Source organism: Zootoca vivipara, chromosome 7 (assembly GCF_963506605.1).
Source record: "Zootoca vivipara chromosome 7, rZooViv1.1, whole genome shotgun sequence".
Lineage (NCBI taxonomy): Eukaryota > Metazoa > Chordata > Lepidosauria > Squamata > Lacertidae > Zootoca > Zootoca vivipara.
The window spans coordinates 45134088-45148103 of record NC_083282.1 but is presented as its reverse complement, the minus strand read 5'-3'; the positions used below and the strand labels follow the sequence as shown (position 1 = coordinate 45148103).

Below are 14016 nucleotides of genomic sequence, written 5' to 3'. Positions count from 1 at the left end.
TCATGCCCATTCATTTCAATGGTTCTAATTCAAGGTGCTATTTTTATCCCATGAAGTCTCAGGGACAACTATGCCCCGAGAAAAGCATCAGAAGCCTTTCTATGAGTGCCTTCTCCAAAAGTTGTCTGAAGCGTGGAGATGAGGGAATGTTTCTCATCTTCAAGATAATTTAGTGTTGTTGTTGTTTTCATTTGCAGCAGTTCATTGTGTTCTCTTCCCTCTTTGGGGGCTGTTTGTGGTGGTTAGACTTATGTTAGGGGATAGAAGGATAGCTTTTATGGTTTGATTGCCTTTTATTGTGCTTTACTTTTAATTATTTTGTGTGTCCCCCCCCCCCCGTAGTATAGGGTATTTCGCTACTATTTTTAGTCACTTTCAGACTCTTGAGCATAGCAACCAATAAGTGGAAGAATTTTCAGTTTCTGCTACACATTGTAAATAACCCACAGGCTTGAATCAATCCTGCAAAGAACAAAGTTCTCATATCAGAGTTACCAAATTAAGTCATTTATTTATGTTATTTATAGGACTGAAAAACAAAAATTGTCTGAGCAATAAAAGTAAAAAGTGCAACAATAAGCATACTGTACAGTATAGTAATCTAAAACTGAGCATTAAGTCATAACCAAATAAGATAAAACTGAATCAAATCAAATTGGTTTTCAGCACTGCAATGCTGGCCATAGTGAAAGGGAAGGCTTTTCTGCATATTTTGTTATTGGTATTTACACTGAACAAGACCGTTCTAACCCACCCTGATTTATGTAGAGCCTTGAAAAACCTGCCCGATACCTATTCTCCTCTTGTGTCATGGGTACTTTAGATCCATAGCTGGTTGGTTTTTTCACAAGCATACTGATTACATTACTGTTTCCAAGTTTGTTTATAATCAATTAACTGAACATTTGTTACTCTATTTCTGCAGTAAAATCCTTGATTGTTTCCATGGTGTGTACATACATTTATTTTGTCCTACTTTCATATCTGGTCAAATATATTGTGCAGGTTTTTAAGATCCTGTAGTCCCACACTATATTTCCCACAATACATATTTCCCATTTGAGCCAGGGACAGAGGTAGGAAAATGTATCACATGTGGTGGGGGTGCAAGGTGGTTAACAATTTTGAATAGTGGTATATGAAGAGCTTAAAAAGATATTTAAGAGTTCAATCTCTAAAAAGCCAGAAGCATATTTGCTGGGCTTGATATCCAGTGACAACCCCAAGGACAAAAGGAATGTATTCCTATACGCAACAACAGCGGCTATATTACTAGTGGCAAAAAATTGGAAAACAGAAAAAATACCAGAACTATCAGAATGGCGACCTAAATTTTGTGAATTTGCTGAGATGGCAAAATTAACGGCAACAATTAGAGGCTGTTCTAATAATTTTTTTTTACAAAGAGTGGGAGTGCGTAAATGAATATATGGAAAGAACTGGAATTGGAGCTCAAATTTAATATGCAATAGCTAAAGTGCGCAAGGATACAATATGATATCATAATATATACGAAACAATAAATACAACTTTAATTAACACAACGAGAAACAAGCATTAGGTATGTACAGAAGATCGCACATGAGTGAAGGGAAGCAATGGGTCGGGGGAGGGAGGCATGGGGGAATATTTGGAAAATTGTTAAGGATACATAGGTGATTTAAAAGGCTAAGAACAAGGAGTTAAAAGAAGAAGACTAACATTAAAGAACAGAAAAACAAGGGAATATGAGAAGAATTTGGTAAAAATGAAAATATGTGAGTCATGTTTTTCCTTGTATTCTGGTTTATTTTGGATGTAAAGTCTTCTGTTGAAAGGACTGTACATAATAAAATAAAATAAAATAAAATAAAATACCCCCCCCCCAAATCTGAAGATGGAGTGCAAGTCATTCATCAGTAGGATACTGGCAACTAGTGCTGGAGTAGACTAATGAAAAGCACATGCATATTAGCAATAGCATTACAGTATTTGTGAAATGACTTCTTGAGAAGAAATCAGTACGTTGATACTGGGCTGCCTGGAGAGTGGGGTGGGGGGATCTCTGCTTTTAACTTTGTGATAAATGTAAATGCTTTCTATAACATGTACAGAAAAGAGCATGCTTTTATATTAGAAATACATCTGTCAGTATTTGTTAAGACATATCACATATAAAATGCTGAATATAATCCCTATGTTCTGCAATCATGGGAAAAGAAAGGAATTTAAGTTATTGACTTCGGATTAATTTGCACAGTGTTCACTTTCCCCTCAATGTTTCTGGGTTATTTCAACAAATAACAGCACTGTCAAGTGAAATGCTGAGGAGAAAAAACAGCACACAGAGTACCCTCACTCCTTCAAAAGTTCATCAATATATAAAATAGCTCCTGCCAAACACATCTGCAGAAACTAGAAAAAACAAATAAGCATTATATCAACAACTTTTGTTCTTTTCAGAAAACAGGAGAAAAATATTGGTCTCTAAAGCAGAAACCATTTATATGTTGGTTATTAAAAAAAGGAAATTCAATTTACAATCCTTTTAGTATATCTCATAGTTAAGCAATTTGAGAATTCTTGTTTACACTAGGTAATCAGATGAGCAAGGAAGGAATATTCACCTCCAATTTAGAACCCTTTCCTCTTAGTTATATCCCAGACATATTGAAAGGATAAATATAAAAAAGACACCCCATCAGACTGACATGTAAAGAGAGGATGCCAAGGAAACCCAAAAGAAAAATACAGTATTAAAGACAAAAACTGTCTTTGAGCTACTTTACATCTCTCCAGCCTAAAGAATACAAAAACTTCACAGGAGTTTTTCTTCACAAGAATTAAAAAGAGGAAAGTATTTGAGCTGCACAAACTAGTGGTAGGGGTAGCTGGTTACAAATGCCTATTGCTGTGCATTAAGTATTACAGGGCAATTGCAACTTACATAAGGGTTATGTTACCAGGGGTTGGGCATAAAGGCAAAATCACACAGTCAGAATGAGCCTTGGAACAGCCCACAAGATATGGCAAGGGAAAACCCTTCACAGAAAGTTTTTAAACCTAGTTACAGGTAGGTAGCCGTGTTGGTCTGCCGTAGTCGAAACAAAATAAAAAAATTCCTTCCAGTTGCACCTTAGCTTTTGTGTGCTCATATCAATGACAAACTTAGTTGATCTCTAAGGTGCTACTGGAAGGAATTTTTTAATTTAGTTTTTAAAGGTTGAAGACCTTTGAAGGCTGTAGACCTCTCAGGAAAAGGTTGGGCAAATTTGTACTGTACTAGCTTAGCGAGCTTCTGCTCACAAAACTACGAATGCAGCTAGATAGAAATTATGTTGGACAGTGTGTATACCAGGCTACTAAAATTTCTTCCTTTTTCACAGTATTAGCATATTTTGTTTCCACAAACTCTGCTGTGAAGCATGACACATAACTGAACTGATGCATTGAACTAGGAAACTTACAAGCTGCATTATTAGAGAAGGAATTTCAATTGGAAGCCTACTAAATATTTAATTTCATTTTCCAGTGGTTTTTAAGTGGTAAAATAAGACATTTAACTGTAATTGATGGTACACAACATAAACATGCAGTTATGGAGCCATTCCCCTCAGGGAATTCCCAAGATCAATGCTTATTAAAGTAATTTATCCTGGTGACCACAGTAAAGCATCTCTATTATGGTCACAAAAGCCACAATTAAGCACTTGCTCATTTTTTTAACACTAAACTGAATTGATTTAGAAGATTTACACTTAGACAAGTCAATAAGGATAAAAAGATAAAATGTTCCTTGAGTTGCCAGTCATTTAAAGGATTGCTTTGTTTGCTTTTAAATGTTTTTATGTTGCTGGACCTGATGATTTATGAGAAGGAGGTATATAAATACTTTTATAACTAAAGATAAGTGCATAACTTGTAAATCACACCAACAGAGGTTTCCACAGCAACAAAAGGGGAAATAACTTTCTTTTTAAAAATAAAAAATGTCTGAAAAGGAAAACAGAAAGCACGCACGCACACACGCACACACCCAAATAGTCCTCAGAAGACTGTACCTTTCAGTTAGATTTAAGAGGAAAACTCTTCTCTTCAAATTCTGGAACCAATTCACATGAACTTGCACAAGCAAAAAGGAACAAACCGTGGCTGCAGGATGTTTACATCAGCAAACCTCATATTCCAACTGTCAACCTCTTCTTCCCATACTGTATTAGCAACTCTTATCCAAAACATAACATGTACATATACAAATTACAGTACTACCCACTCTGCTTTTTAGAATGTAAGCAAAACGTGGAGAATAGCAAACACAATAGATTTCACAATTATTAGGCTGAGTTCAAATAATAATTTTACCCCATTAAGTCTCACTGCATTCCAAGTTTTTAAAATAGTGCCTTTTCTTCTTAAAATCACATTGTATAAGAAAATACTTGGCATTTTTCCAGTCATTTTAAACTTGCACCACATTTCCTAAATAATACATGTATAGTGTTCTTCACTTTGATTGCAGGAAGACGCTTTTCTTTAAGGCAGTTACTTCATCTATATATATAATATATAAAAATATAAACTGGGCATGTGTGTTCGTCTCCAATGTTCAAGGAAACCGCTTGACCGTTTGCGTTCAAATTTGGGCACGAAGTCAAATGTGACTACTAGAGCAAGCCCATACCGTTTTCAAAGACAGATGTCAGACCTGTGCAACGTAAAACCCCCAAAACCACGTGTTCCAGAACTCACAAATCAGACAAAACTGCATGTTGGGAGCATAGGAGAGGATGCAAAATAGCGCCCTCTAGTGACGACTACACTGGTACTGCACCTAGGAAAAGTTCAATCTCCACACCATCTTGGCTTGGCTTTCCAGACTGGGCCGAGTGGAGGTGGGGGCTCGCCTGGGTGGGGGATGGGGGGAGGAGGGGGCAGGATAGGTCATGGGTCAGGACAGGGTGGGGGCAATCACAGGGATGAGCCAGGAGGTGGGGGGGAGGAGGGGCCGGGATATAAAACAAGGGGACTCTGAAGGTGAGGGGAGTCTGAAGGGGGACTCTGAGGCTCCATTTAACAGACTGAGCTACAGCAACGTGCATATTATGTAATGTGCATATTATGCTGTACACCATGCAGTAGTAATTCAGCAGTCGCTGCTTTGTCATTTATTTTAATTTGTTCCCATATTTCTTCCCCCACCTCATCTTTGGCTATCTCAGTTATTAATTCAGTGTTCCCCCTCCCCCATTCTCATGCACAGAAGACCAAACGGTAGTTCATGAAAATCAGAAAATCTACAAGTGCTTCCCAAAGTTAATCTAAACACACACACACACACACCACATATACCGTGTTTCTCCAAAAATAAGACACCATCTTATATTTATTTTTCCTCAAAAAACCCCCCACTATGGCTTATTTTCAGGGGATGTCTTATTTTTCTCCTCCTCCTGCTATGGCCGGCATTGCTGCTGTGCCTATCACTATGTCTTATTTTCGGGGTATGGCTTATATTCCTTGAATGCTTAAAAATCCTGCTACGTCTTATTTTACGGCTTCATCTTATTTTTGGAGAAACAGGGTATGACTGGACAAGAAATGTATAAAGTCTACTGTTTCAGAGTAGACTACACTAAAATCCAAAACTAGGCTGCTCAAACAATGACTCTTCTCCATGAACTGTCAGGGCAGAATACATAAGGAAAATACATAATTAATATATGAAAGAAAAGACCCAATAAAGAAGATTTTAAAAGGAGTGGAAACTGCACCACTATTCAAACCCTGCATAACATCTCCCACCACCCACAACTGGTTATGCCAGCTGCAGCTGTTGAGAGTTCAGGTCCAACAACACGTGGAAGGCCACAAGTTATCTACTCCTGTTCTAGTAACTCTTTCCTCAGTTATTTTGAGCAAGTAGGCAATGTTCAAATATGTTGTTTTTGTTCTTCAGTGGATTGGAATAGGTCATAAGTGGAAGTTCCTATTCAAATGGATGATTTGGCAATTTTTTAAAAAGAAAAAAAATAGCTCTAAGATGTAGAAGCAGTTCAGACCTTCATTAAACAATGAAAACTCTGAAGATAATGTGGTTCTCTTCTGAGATATTGGTAGCAATTCCTTTGACCAATAAATGAAGTAAAACAAATGCAAAATGCAACAGCAGAGATCGAAAATGACATATACAGTATTCTTGAACTCAGGTGATTTTCTGCTCCCATTCCCACCTCCCTCAAAACCTTTCAGGACTGGAGGACACTCTGGAACACCAACTCACATATAAGACATGAGCAGCTGCTGCTGAAAAGCAGCATTTTCTTTCCCCAACATGCACAAGTGTGCTTTTCCAGACACACAGGGAGGTGGGAAGATTAGTGCTAAGACCTGGCAAATGTATGCAGTCATGTATCTGCGTTATGAATTCCTAGCATGGTTTATTTTAACAAAAAAAGACATTGAAACAGACCTGAAGGCAGAAGCAGCCTCCCATAGAAGTACCGTGTTTCTCATATTATAAGTCATGTCTTATATTAATTTTTTCTTCAAAAAAACACGACATGGCTTATTTTTGAGGGATGTCTTATTTTTTAATAAAGTGCACGCGGGCGCTGTTTGCCGGGCTTGTCAAGCCCGGCAAACAGCGCCCGCCGATCTTCGGTGACAGGCGGGGGTGGGCGGAGAGCGGAGAACGATCTCCGCTTCCCCCCCACCCCCGCCTGTCACACAGCACAGGTCGGCGGGCGCTGTTTGCCGGGCTTGTCAAGCCCAGCTAGGAGCGCCCGCCGATCTTCGGTGACAGGCGGGGATGGGGGGAGAGCGGAGAACGATCTCCGCTTCTCCCCCACCCCCGCCTGTCACACAGCACAGGGCCGAAGATCGGCGGGCGCTGTTTGCCGGGCTTGTCAAGCCCAGCAAGGAGCGCCCGCCGATCGTTGGTGACAGGCGGGGGTGGGGGGAGAGCGGAGAACGATCTCCGCTTCCCCCCCACCCCCGCCTGTCACACAGCACAGGGCCGAAGATCGGCGGGCGCTGTTTGCCGGGCTTGTCAAGCCCAGCAAGGAGCGCCCGCCGATCTTTGGTGACAGGCGGGGGTGGGGGGAGAGCGGAGAACGATCTCCGCTTCCCCCCCCACCCCCGCCTGTCACACAGGACAGGTCCGAAGATCGGCGGGCGCTGTTTGCCGGGCTTGTCAAGCCCAGCAAGGAGCGCCCGCCGATCTTTGGTGACAGGCGGGGGTGGGGGGAGAGCGGAGCACGATCTCCGCTTCCCCCCCACCCCCGCCTGTCACACAGGACAGGTCCGAAGATCGGCGGGCGCTGTTTGCCGGGCTTGTCAAGCCCAGCAAGGAGCGCCCGCCGATCTTTGGTGACAGGCGGGGGTGGGGGGAGAGCGGAGAACGATCTCCGCTTCCCCCCCCCGCCTGTCACACAGGACAGGTCCGAAGATCGGCGGGCGCTGTTTGCCGGGCTTGTCAAGCCCAGCAAGGAGCGCCCGCCGATCTTTGGTGACAGGCAGGGGTGGGGGGAGAGCGGAGAACGATCTCCGCTTCCCCCCCCGCCTGTCACACAGGACAGGTCCGAAGATCGGCGGGCGCTGTTTGCCGGGCTTGTCAAGCCCAGCAAACAGCGCCCGCCGATCTTCGGTGACAGGCGGGGGTGGGGGGAGAGCGGAGAACGATCTCCGCTTCCCCCCCCACCCCCGCCTGTCACACAGGACAGGTCCGAAGATTGGCGGGCGCTGTTTGCCGGGCTTGTCAAGCCCAGCAAGGAGCGCCCGCCGATCTTTGGTGACAGGCGGGGGTGGGGGGAGAGCGGAGAACGATCTCCGCTTCCCCCCCCACCCCCGCCTGTCACACAGGACAGGTCCGAAGATCGGCGGGCGCTGTTTCCCGGGCTTGTCAAGCCCAGCAAGGAGCGCCCGCCGATCTTCGGCTCTGTCCCCCGATACGCGACGGCTCGGGGAAGCAGGCAGGGAGCTCCTGCTGGGTCCCGCGCCTTCGCCTCTCGCTCGGTCGGGGCTACACGACATGGCTTATTTTCGGGGTATGTCTTATTTTTCACCAACCCTTAGAAATCCTGTCATGGCTTATTTTTTGGGGATGCCTTAAAATATGAGAAACACGGTATGTGTTGCTGAATAACATGCTCAGCACAAGCTGCACTTCCCAGATGGCCTACATTGTCATGGGTATGACCCAGAACATCCAGAATCAAAAACACATGGAAAAGCATTGCTTGTTCTGAACATTTCTGTTTTTCTTTGAAAAAGGAACTGGGCATATGGCAGCTCTCCTTAAGCTCAAGCATTAAAGGCTTTTGTTGTGGAAGCTGAAACCTCTACGGTAAGTTCTCCCCAAATACCCATATTATTTACACCTCCTCAACTGCAGTTTGCTTTAAATATTATTGTCATTACTAAATGCAACAAGATAACTGGAGTACACAATAAATTCTATATATGGGCAAAATCCAGTTGAGGATTATTCTTTTTTCTCCAGAGGAAGCATAACATCACAATTTTGCATGACCAAGGACTGCATAGTACACAAGCCTAGGCCAGGGTTTTAGCTTTATGAAGTAATTTTTACAATAGCTAGATACTATGTAAAGCTTCAACACAAACTGGAATGCAATTAGAACAATGTATTCAGACATTAAATATAGAATGTCTGCAGCAAATCAAAATTTGAGTAGGTAAAACGGCCATGCAGAAAACTTGTTAAACTTCTTCACCTCAATTAACAGTGGACCATGTAGATAGAGAACTTAGCTTATGCCACTCCCACATCTGCTCCAAGTAATATGTATTGCTATGCCATTGGACAAGATAAGAGAAAGAGTGAGAGTGAGAGTGAGAAAGTAAGAGTTCAGTGACATTAATGGGTTACTCATACCATAGACCAAGGTCCTGCAGCCTTAATCCTTGTAATTAAAAAGTGGCAAGGGACACAGTTCAATTCTTCTTATTGACCAGAACTAAAGGTGCATGAGAAACTAATCCAGTCAGTAAAAAGGGAAGGTTGCAAGATTGGCTGATTTCCTGAGGCAGTCTTATCTCCTCAGACTTGTAATGTTTTGTCTATAAAATGTAATATGGTCAGGAAGTACGGTTTTTGTCTTGCAACTTAAACTTGCAAGGGAAATTTGAATTGTCTGTCTCATGGAGTGGTCCAGTAACAAGATATTACTAAACAATTCTTTGAGGTAGGAAAAAGACTTGAAGATCATGATTCATTGGGCAAGATCTTATGCTTATGCTTAGCTGCCAATTCATTCTGATCCCAAGTATTGAAGGAGAATATAGGTTGTTCTTTTGGATTGCCAACTGATGAGGTTTTAATTTTAACATCTTTTCTCTCTCCTGTTTTTACAGTTTTATGACTTTTATTATTTTTTGTCAATAATTTTTATTCATTTTCCACATTTAAAAAAAATAGCCATTTTTACAATTTCCGCAATATTATATCACTTTTTCACATAATATACATATATAAATTTCCAACATGTCCATAGCTGCTTAGGAGAGGAAAAGGGGGGGGGAACACACATACAAAAAAAAAAGGAAAAAAGGACAACAACAAATATTGGACTTCCACACTACCTTTTGCTGTTTTTTAAAGGAATTTTTAAGTTTTATGCAGTTTGTTACTCTTCATTGTTACAATACTGTAGTCCCTTTCATATTTTGTGTACTATGTTCTAATTTGTAAATATATGTCCTTATTTTCTTTATTATATATACATTGTATTTTGTCTTTTCCTGGAATTAACCCAATAAAGAGTTTTTATTTCCAACTATGAGGTGTATTCGCTAGTCAATATTTTCATTACCCAATTGACTTATCCGTATATATCTTAACCTTTCTCCATTCTTTCTCAAACAACTCGCTACCATGCTGTCTCAGTCTAGATGTCAATTCCACAATTCCCATATACTCCATCATTCTCCTGCGCCAGTCTTGTATCTTGCTTCCACACTTGTGCTAAGGTTATTCTAGCACCTGTGGTTGCGTACAAGAACGCTTTAACATCATACTTCTGTACATCCTTTCCAACCATTCCCAAGAGGAAGGCTTCCGGTTTCTTTTTTATTGTGTAGCCCAAAATATTTTTTATTTCATTATATATGTCTTCCCAATATTTCTTTACCCGGTCACAAAACCACCACATGTGAATGAAATCACCTTCTTTGATGCCACATTTCCAGCATTTTTTGTCCCCAGACTTGTACATTTTATATAACTTAATTGGAGTGATATACCATCGGAAAATCATTTTATATGCATTTTCTTTTAGCATTGTGCATGCTGTAAATTTGACTCCTGAGTTCCATAGTTTGTACCAATCCGCAAAGTCAATGTTGTGGCCTAAATCGATTGCCCATTTAATCATAGTGTTTTTAGTGAGCTCATCTTTCGTGTTCCATTCAAGTAGGAAATCATATATTTTGGACAGGGTTTTTATATTACTCTTCAATACTGTTTTTTCCAATATTGTTTCTGTTTTCTCAAACCCTTTTACTTTCCTGTCCTTTGTAAAAACACTATATAGTTGTTGATATTCCCACCAACCTTGTAAGTTCTCTTTAAGGTCTTCATATGGTTTCATACAAAAGGCATTGTCTTGTTCTTTTATAATATCTCTGTAAGTTAGCCATTTTGTTTTCATATTTAGTTTTTTAACCGATAGGGCCTCTTGCATGGACAGCCATCCTGGGGTTTTCCGTTCTAGCCACTCTTTATGTCTAGACCATACTTCATATAATGGTTTTTTAATACAGTGGTTCAGGAAGTCCTTATGCGCCTTAACCTTATCTTGCCAGAGATACACGTGCCAACCAAAACGGTTTTGAAAACCTTCCAGATCTAATATTTCCCCGTTTTCCAATTTAAACCACTCTTTTAGCCAAACAATACAAGCAGAGTCGTAGTATAGTCTAAGATCCAGCAGAGCAAGACCTCCCCTTTCTTTTTTATCAGTTAAGATTTTCAATTTTGTTCTGGGTTTCTTGCCCTCCCATACAAATTTTGATATTGTTCTTTGCCACTCTTGAAATTGGTTTTGCCCAGAAATGATCGGGATTGATTGAAACAAAAATAACATCTTAGGGAGTATTGACATTTTAACTGCCGCTATGCTTCCCCACCAGGACAATTTTAGTTGGTTCCACGTCTCCATCTTAATTGTCAAATCTTTCCATACTGTTTTGTAGTTGTCTTTATACAGGTTTGCATTCCTTTCTGTCAGCCATATGCCAAATATTTCACTTTGTTTACCACTGATATTCCTGTTTGGCCATGTATTTTCTCTATTTGTTCACTTTTTACATTTTTGAGCATCATTTTGGTCTTGTTTCTGTTTAGCTTAAATCCTGCCAGTTCACCAAACTCCTCTATCACCTTTAGGGTCTCCTGTACCGAAACTACCGGGTCTTGTAGCGGGTCTACAAGATATTACTAAACTATTCTTTGAGGTAGGAAAAAGACTTGAAGATCATGATTCATTGGGCAAGATCTTATGCTTATGCTTAGCTGCCAATTCATTCTGATCCCAAATATTGAAGGAGAATATATGTTGTTCTTTTGGATTGCCAACTGATGAGGTTTTATTTTTAACATCTTTTCTCTCTCCTGTTTTTACAGTTTCATGACTTTTAATTTTGGTCCTGCAAGTCACCTTGCTTCAGTCTAAAAAATAGAGCTAGATATTTAAATAAAAAATACACATTTCTGCAAGTTTTCCAACTTAAAAAATTAAAATGTATTCATGTATTTAGTATAGATACGTTACTCAGCTGCCAACCAAGTGTCTCATCTCACTGTACTTTAAGCTTCCCAGAAATACTCATAGATGCTAAATACTCCAAGGCAATTAAAGTCCCTGTTACTCGGTGATCTTAGGCAAAGCACAGTCAAAAGACCAACAACAAGAGAATATTCATTCATAATTTGCTTGATTACTATATGAAAAATAGGGAAAGAGGAGAATTAAGGTCAGTCTACTCACCTTGAACACCTCAGAGAAGAAACCAGATCCTATTTTCTCACAAGAAAAGTCATCAAGTCGTGTAAGTCTTGAAAAGGCACTAATCAAGGCCTTGTATGAAGAAGTCCAAACTCTGCCCATCTGGGACACGGACCCATCGCCTCCGCCACCCCCATCAAAATCTTCAACACGCTCCAAGCGTGGTGGAAATCCTGCTATTGAATTTCGCTTACTCCGATCCATCTTGCAAACAATATGGTTCCTTTAGAAAGAAGAGGAGCTTTCACATCCTAGGTGCTCAATTTGTTTTTCTTCTCTCTGGCCGTATACTAAAAATGAAGGAAACAGAATTGAACCATTTTCTTGTCCAAAATCTATTGATAGAATGCTCAAGATGAAGCTATAAAAGTATAATTCTACTTGGGTGGTTGAGAAGGGGAAAAGGTACACAATGCTTCATCCCGGGTTTGTAATCAATCTGTGGTCAGAATCGACTCTAGGGGAGCAGAGAAGTTAGTTTTACAAAACTTGGTGTACCTTTTCTTTTAGTCTCAAAAAAATCAGTAACATTAATATCGTGAACTAATGGGATACTAAAGTATTGCATATTTGCTTGCAAGGTTGAACACAAATGACTGCTGCCTTCTCTTGTCTTTTTGGCATTTTAAGGATGTTCCTCTTTCAACAAACCTCCTAAAATCTTTATACTAACTGGTATCTGTTTCGATTTGAACTGGTTTTATGTGTTGTTTTTATATATTCAATTGTTTTAAATGTTTATATGTGCAATTGTTTTATTATTCTCTATGTCACTTTGGGATTCCCCACAGGAAGAGATTCATAAATGAAAGAAAATAATAATTTATCCTTTCACACAAAGTGTTTAACTGAAATTTAAAAATGTATGTAGGCTTTCCTTAGGCATCTGGTAGGCCACTTTGGCCTGACCCAGTAGGACTTTTATTATATTGTTACCCAGAAGCATTGCAGCAATTGACTCCCAAGGCCATTCAACCACTAACCTAGCAGTCACTGCCATGATGCCCATGAAGGCCTTATCTGGTGCCCCAGAATTAAGAATGATCCTCAGATTCCCAGTTTTCATTTTAAATAGATTTTATAGCATTTTCAGAACAAAAGATATGAGGTAAATCCCCAGACACCAGTACAGTCGTACCTCGGGTTACGACCACCTCGGTTTGAGAACAGTTCGGGTTACGAACTGTGCAAACCCGGAAGCGTTTTCGCCGCGCGCGTGCGTGCATGCGCAAAATGGCGGCGCCCATCACGCTCGGTTTGCGAACTATTCGGGTTACGAACTGCGATCCGGAACGGATCGCGTTCGTAACCCGAGGTATTACTGTATTTGCTTTTGTAGCAAATTAGCTTTGTAGCAAATTAACCTGTTCAACCCTTTCCATGCTTTATTACCCCCACCTTATATATTTGGTCACATTGTACATTTCGCTGGTACTGGGGAATGCTCCCTGTTGTCAATAAAAAGCAGCAGCAGCATTGTATTTGAGGGGGGAAATCAGTATTGTTTAATCTCCACAATCAGAATTTCTGGGGGTAAGGAACAGCAATGACTATACCCATCCTATTTTTGGCTTTTGCCATGCTCACCTGCCCACATGGCAGCCAAGCAGTATAGAAATGAAAATGATGATGATGATGATGATGTGTTATGCCTCTCTTCCCTATGGCAGCCAGAGGTATCACAACAATCAAGCAACATAAATATTGTTAAATCTTGTCATTGATGACCACAAGACTTTCTCAAAATTTAAGACGTGAATGCTGGTCTAAAAAAGTTAGTGCCTGCTGTACTAATCTATTGGATTGCCTTGGTATGTCATTTACAGGTAGTTTATCTTGCTTCCACCTTTCTCTGTAAGGCAAAGGAAATTTTTCACCCACGAATTAGCACTTTTTGCAATGCTCTGAAGATGTGGTATCAGCATCTTCTACATCTTATCCTTTTGTGAAGTATTTTAATTGCATAGCCTCTGTCAGTGATTACTGCTTCTCCAAAAAGAAAACTCCTGGT

The 14016-nt window shown here is 40.4% G+C and overlaps 1 protein-coding gene across 3 annotated transcripts in view; it reads right to left on the bottom strand.

Annotated features, from left to right (window-relative positions):
- The window catches only part of TESK2 (testis associated actin remodelling kinase 2), a 61777-nt gene that overhangs the window by 41189 nt on the left and 6572 nt on the right, over window positions 1–14016 (bottom strand). For all 3 annotated transcript variants that reach the window (XM_035121267.2, XM_035121266.2, XM_035121268.2), the window contains exon 2: window positions 11988–12295. In XM_035121267.2, coding sequence (XP_034977158.2) covers window positions 11988–12209 — 222 coding nt within the window. In that variant the 5' untranslated portion in view covers window positions 12210–12295. The remainder of the gene's footprint in view (window positions 1–11987; window positions 12296–14016) is intronic.